This window comes from Myotis davidii, unplaced genomic scaffold (genome assembly GCF_000327345.1).
Source record: "Myotis davidii unplaced genomic scaffold, ASM32734v1 scaffold120, whole genome shotgun sequence".
NCBI lineage: Eukaryota > Metazoa > Chordata > Mammalia > Chiroptera > Vespertilionidae > Myotis > Myotis davidii.
The window spans coordinates 5623195-5629768 of NW_006294778.1; the positions used below are offsets into that span (position 1 = coordinate 5623195).

The window sequence follows — 6574 nt, forward strand, 5'->3', positions numbered from 1 at the left end:
CACACTCAAGGGGCCAAAGAGCCGCATGTGGCTCGCGAGCCGCAGTTTGCCGACCACTGTTCTAGTTAATAGGGATATAGCAGAGAACCAAAAAGACGCGTTCCTGCCTTCGTGGAGATTACATTTATAGTGGGACACAGGCTCACTCTTTATCATCCATCCTCAGTTATCTCGGTCAGAAATGGCAGATCCTTTCTTAAAGAGCCAGAGGCAAAAAAAGAAATAAAAGGGGGAGCCAGAGCCAAAATGACCAATACGGTATAGGTAGTTACATAAGAATTTATCATTTTACCTTTTAAAAAGATAATCTATTCAGCATTCCCTCAGTTCGTTATGACTCCTGAGGAACCCTAGGATCTACAGTGGGTCCCCACTGTTAGTTTAAACGCCACTGGCCTGGCTTCCAGGAGCTCCCTTCTGTTTGCTCCTACAGCTGTGATTTCTGTCAAATTGTCATTTCCATGTCTCTGCTGCCCACATGAATCTCTCCTTTTATATTGCAACATTTAACATCAATTCCACACTGCATTGCATCGTTCCACTTTTGTTGGATGGTTTTGTCTCCCTTAACGACCTTCTTTGAGACCATGTATTATACTGTTTTATCAGCTCTCAGAATGCTTTGTACAGTGTCCTGTCAGATGTGATAGTTAAGTATTCATTGAAAATTGGCTTGTTTGTTGTATTCTTTATTGTAGTTGAAGACGCCCATGCTGAAACCTTTAAGGGAAACAGCAAACAGACTGTTTGGAGGGGCTATTTGGTATGTTATTTTAAATTAATTTTGTTCTTGCAGTAGACTAGAATACAAGTATGAGTAATAAAGCTGGTTTACTTCACATATAGAAATTTTTTGATAGTTGAAACCATAGCAAAACAAAGACTTATGGTTTTGATATTTATTTTATATATTTAAACGCCATTCAACAAAGAAAAATCAACCAAAAAAATGAGTTCGCATGTCACCTCTGACACGCGTGTCATAGGTTCACCGTCCCTGATCTAAGTAATCTTAACTCTGACTTTGAAGCTTGTTTGATACAATAGATCTTTGCTGGTTTTCTCAGCTGTAAGATTTCACCAGCCTGGTGATGTGGAAAGGGACTTGTATTTTTCCTCTCTTATTTTAGACCACAGATAAAGAAGTCCCTGGGCTAGTGCTAATGCAAGATTTGGCTTTCCTGAGTGGGTTTCCACCGACCTTCAAGGAGACAAACCAACTAAAAGCAAAATTGCCAGAAAATCTTTCTTCTAAAATAAAACTGGTAAGAACCTAGACAGTAGAGCACCCAGTACAAACATCTCATTGAATGCATGACTCTTCTCTCGCGGTCAGTTTCTTTCCTAGGAGAGCTGGCTATCGTAAGAAACAAAGTGGGTCTCTATTCTGCCAGTATGGAGACAGCCCTTTGTTTATAGGAGATCCTCACTCCTTACTCTTCATTTGGGTAAAATCTTAAGGGTCTTATTTGGTTGCAGGTTTCTCAGAAGCAGGATCATTTATTTAACAAATGAATTCCACTGTGTGTCAGGTGCTGTTACTCAAAGGGAATGTGCTTCAGATATTTGTAACATTTGATAATGTGAAACCTCCCTTCATTAACAGCTAATTGATCCATTCGCATATTTAGGATTTATATTTATTAACTCCTCACGCTTGACCAGTGATGCCCTTTGTTAGAGTTGACTGTGGAGGGTGCCCTGTGACATTCCTTTTCCGTCACATTTACAGTGGAACCTCGGTTCTCGAACTTAATTCTTTCTGGAAGGCTGTTGCAGAAGTGATTTGTTCGAAAACAGAATCCTTTTTTCCCATTAAAAATAATGCAAATTGAATTAATTCATGCCAGACCCACAAATGATTCCCCTTTTAACCTCTCTCATATGCAGTGCATGTCTAATGTACTGTTTCATCTATAAATAAACACTTCTTAAATTTATCGAACCACCCCTTACTAGCCTTAAACGAATCACTTTTAGCATTCAGTCTAGGTCTAGGGATGTCTTTTAGGTCAGCATGCAGCGTCTTAGCTTGTTCATAGATCACTGTCTCCGAATTGGCTGTCACTGGCTAACTGCTCCTCTTTTATTCACATGAACAACAGTTTTTCTACCTCTTCAATTGTCCGTGATCATGGTTTCTTTCACACCCTTAGCAACATTAGCACTCTTGATGGCCTCTTCATGTTTTCAAATTGTACTAATCGCCAGCAAGGAAAGCATTCTCTCCTTTGTTCGTTGCCTGAGAGATGCTTTTTCTCGTGCTGAGGTAGGTGTCAGCTTGAAAGTGTTGTTAGTTTGAAAATGGAAGTTTAGTTTAGACATTTTTTTCTGTGAACAACTTGGTGGAGAACTGAATTGTTGGGGAAGGGAGGCGTTGGAGAAACGGAGTTTGTATTGTTTTCAGAGCCAATTGCCTTGTTGATTTAGGGCACAGTTCCTGTGGGTATACCTTCCATTTGACCTTATGTCAGGATGCCTGCTTTCTGTCGGAAGCCTTCCAGGTTGTAAAACGTGGATGTCTTTTCTCTTAAAAGAGAGGGCATAAGGTTCTTGGCTCAGAATTGGTTAGGCCCTGGTTTTCTTGGTATTACAAAGAAGTGTTAAATTCTGCCACTGTGTTTAGCTTACTGGTTCTTACTTCTTGTTCCTGTTGATGTCATTGAACAATTTGGAGGTGAGGGATGGACCTGGAGGTGGTGGGGGAGAGCTGAGAGTTGGGGAGGTCTTACTTTAGTACCTGTTTTGACCATGTTTTTTATATTCTTCTCCCCAGCTTGTTTCTCTTTTCCCACGTGTTTCACTGTTTTAAGATACATTGTACAATCTTTGTAAATAATGATAACATGAATGACATTTATATGTGTTTTTTTTTTCATATTTTCCGTGATTACTTTTTTTAATGATAGTGCCCAGCTAGATTATGGTTAAATTCTTTCTTAATATGCAGTTCTTTTAAAATATATGTTACATTCCTCTTTCCCCTGAACTATTTGCTATTGATTTGGATAGATAAAAGCATAGATTAACATTGATTTCAGCCATGTTTATTTGGCTTCTTGGCTTTCTAGCTATTGGTTACAGAATTACAGAAACAGGTATATCTGTACTTTTTTTTTTTAAATCCTCACCTGAGGATTTTTTTTTCCCCTTTGATTTTCAGAAAGTGGAAATGAGACTGGAGGAAGGGGAGAGAGAGAGGGAAACATTGATGTGAGAGAGACACATTGATTGCCTGCCTCCCGCACACACCCACACCCCAACGGATGCCAGGAATCTAACTTGCAAGCCTGGTATTCAACCTTGCCTGTAATCGGACCCGAGACCTTTTGGTGTGTGGGCTAACACTCTAACCATTGATCCATACCAGCCAGGGCAGAGAAACACAGCAGGAAAAGGTGTAGCAGTTAGGGATTAGACAAGATGACTTTGGAGGCAGGAAAACCAGTTTAGCCACTGCTGCCTGAGCCCAGCAAGACATTTGGGTTCAGCAAGTGCCTTGTCGGTGGTGCAAGGATGAGAATAGTTCCAGAAACATCAAATAGTAAAAATGTCAGAACAAAGTGATTATTTGAAATGACAGCTTCTAATTCAATGCAGCACTGATTTGCATATTTTGAAAACTTAATTACTCATTCAGAGGAAGTCTCCAGTTTTCAGTGAATGTCTTCATATCAAGAAAACTGAACATTTCCATTTTAACCTTTTGGTTTTTTAAACTCTGTCTGCCCAGACGCCTCAGTGATACTGCCTGTGTACCTTTGTACCCCTAGTGATTATCTTGGGGCCTGGCATTTAGAGGGCCACTCAAGAAATGCTTGTTGAAGAATGAGCAAGAAGAAAGGCTGTGACTATAACCTGCCCGCCCCCCCCGCCCCCCCCATCACCACCACATACACTGTCTTGGACTACAAAGGGAAAACGGGTCAGCCAGCATGATTATCCATAGGCCTCACTAGGTTTATGGCACCGGGGCTATATTCATGCAACATTACTTTGCCTTTATTATTCTGGTTAGATCAAAGCCAAAAATCTAAACTCCTACACCCTCTAGAGGGGAGGTGGGACTTGAGGAAAATGGTTTCTTTTTACCAGGTAATAGATTTGAATTCATAAAAACTTTACTGAGGACTATAGTCTTAGAAATCAATCTTTTCTATTAAAGGCTATCTAGTTTGAGATACCTTGAGGTGAATTCTTTTATGATCTGTAGAATTTTTGTATGTGCTGGACACAGAATTCACCTTTTGAGGAACTAGCTTGTCTATTGGTCTTTATTTTCAGCTCACTCGTTCTAAATCCTCCTGCTTTTTTAGACATGTTCATTTATGGTGAGTTTTTGCTTGTTTGTTGATTTTTGTTCTTGTTCACTTCTTTAGCATATGTTAGAGCAGGTGGGAAATCTTCCCAACGCTCTCAAGTGCATTCTCACATTTGGTTCAGTTCCATGATAGTGGTTGCTGGTGGGTGTGCAGAAGAAGCGGAGGACGTGGGGCTGTCCTCATGCTATTCGGAATCTCTTTTGGGAGGCAGTATGTTTGCATAGTAAGTGTTCAAGTAGCATAACAAGAGAAGAGTAGTCTAGAGTTGAGGTTGGCATTTAGAGACAGGAGAGGTCTGTGTGGGTCAGAGACATGGGGGACATTTTCAAAGACAAAGAGGCTGCCCGGGATCCTTGAAGGCTGACAAGTTGTATGGTTCAGCCGGAAGGACAGTGCGGGTACAGTGGGAACACCGTATTGTCCTGCCTGGACCTCTGTTCAGGGCATGTTCAAGGTCACAGCATATGGTATTCATGCCCCTTCTTTTAGTGACTTCCCTTCAACTGGTTATGCACCTGTTCTCTTAAAGCACGACACCCTTTCTTTTGGTCTTATTCCGAAAATAAAGACATAAGCAGGTTAAACAACTCTGGAACTAATTTAAGTTTTAGAAAACCACCAGCACATATTAACACATAGTAGATTTGAGTTGTTGGATCATTAGAAGGAGCTAGTTTGTTTTTCAGTTTTATTAGCTGGTATTTTTTTCCCTAACCATACATATGCTATCTCATATATGGACGTATCAAGCACATCATTCCTTCACGGGAATCGATCCCGGGACCCTTCAGTCCGCAGGCCAGTGCTCTATCAGCTGAGCCAAATCAGCCAGGGGAGGCACATCATTCTTGCAAATGCCCCAGTAACAAACATATGGAAGTGTCAGTGACTTAAAGATAGCACACCTTATCTCTCTGTCATACTAACTTGTCCCTTGTGGGTCTGCAGGGGGTAGGTGTCCAGTTGTTCTCTCTTTGAGAAATTTATGATTTAAAGAATTTAGATTAACTTACAATTTCAAGTAAGAAGCTACATATGGAAGCAGTTGCCCACAGTTGCCCAAGCTGAGAACCCCAGCCTTCGGCACTCACTACAACCACGCTTCAGTACCCCTCCTGTCTCTTCAGGAAAAGTAATTACTGTGTCCAGAACTGGAGAGCCACCTAGTGGCTAGCCCAGGATACTTTCTTCCCACCCTTTTTCACTACTCAAAACCTGGTTGGTTACAGTGGCAGAAATTCTTTTTCATACACAAATATTCCCTTATGTTTTTTTACTTTTCATCTCTTTCCAAGTATTGTGTACTTACCTTAGGAAACTGTCTGTGAAATTTCAAAATAGTTCTCCAGAATAAAAGCAGTTTGGAAGGAGAGGTCAAGATGAGGCTATTTCCCCAGTAATTTTAAAATTAAATTAGGATATGATAACACTATATTGATGTATTCTCGAGTAGTGATTTTTATACTCCAGGGAGCCCAAAGAGGTGCTGTGAGGGCTCGGTGGGAGGTAGACAAGGAGCAGCAGAGGCCTAGGGTGGATAGTGAGGCTCTGTAGGTTCCCAGGGAGAAGAATATTCGCCCTGAGGCAGGATGGTGGCAGCAATGAGAGCTGACCTTCAGTGAGTGCTTAGTGTATGCCAGGCACTGCCAAGGTGAAAGAACGTAGTTAGTTAGGAAGACATTACACATGCAAGCATTTCTGGTAAGAGTGAATGGCCCGTATAATAAAAAGGGGAAAAGAGAAATAAAATTCTAACTCTTACTTTTAGTTTTGGGGCCTGCATAACCTCAGAAACCTTTGTAAGATGGGCTAAATATAGTCATGTTACAAATACAAGAGCTTAATCGGAGGCCATAGTAATTTGTGTTTGCTTCTGGTTTATAAAGTTAAAACAAAGCCCAGGCTCCGTTAGAAGGAGTCATTTCGGCAGAAGGATTTTGCTGTCCTCAGTTAGTGGTTTCCAGTCCTCTTCCTGGCTTTTTAAGCTCTGAAAGGCCTCTTTCATGGGAAAATGTATTATAGGCTTAGAACATAAACATCAAGGGTGTTATGGACTTGGGTAGAGGTAGGGAAGCCTATTTATAAAATGTGTTAAGCTCTAGCCCATTTGCTCAATGGTTAGAGCATGGGCCCATGGACTGAATTTAAAACAAAGCCCAGGCTCCGTTAGAAAGAGTCATTTCGGCAGAAGGATTTTGCTGACCTCAGTTAGTGGTTTTCAGTCCTCTTCCTGGCTTTTTAAGCTCTGAAAG

At 41.0% G+C, this 6574-nt stretch overlaps 1 protein-coding gene across 1 annotated transcript in view; it reads left to right on the forward strand.

The window, feature by feature from the left end:
- GNPTAB (N-acetylglucosamine-1-phosphate transferase, alpha and beta subunits) overlaps positions 1-6574 on the forward strand; it is a 42945-nt gene that overhangs the window by 15267 nt on the left and 21104 nt on the right. Inside the window, exons 6-7 of the mRNA XM_006769398.2 lie at positions 699-763; positions 1131-1265. Of these exons, the coding sequence (XP_006769461.1) occupies positions 699-763; positions 1131-1265 (200 nt within the window). The remainder of the gene's footprint in view (positions 1-698; positions 764-1130; positions 1266-6574) is intronic.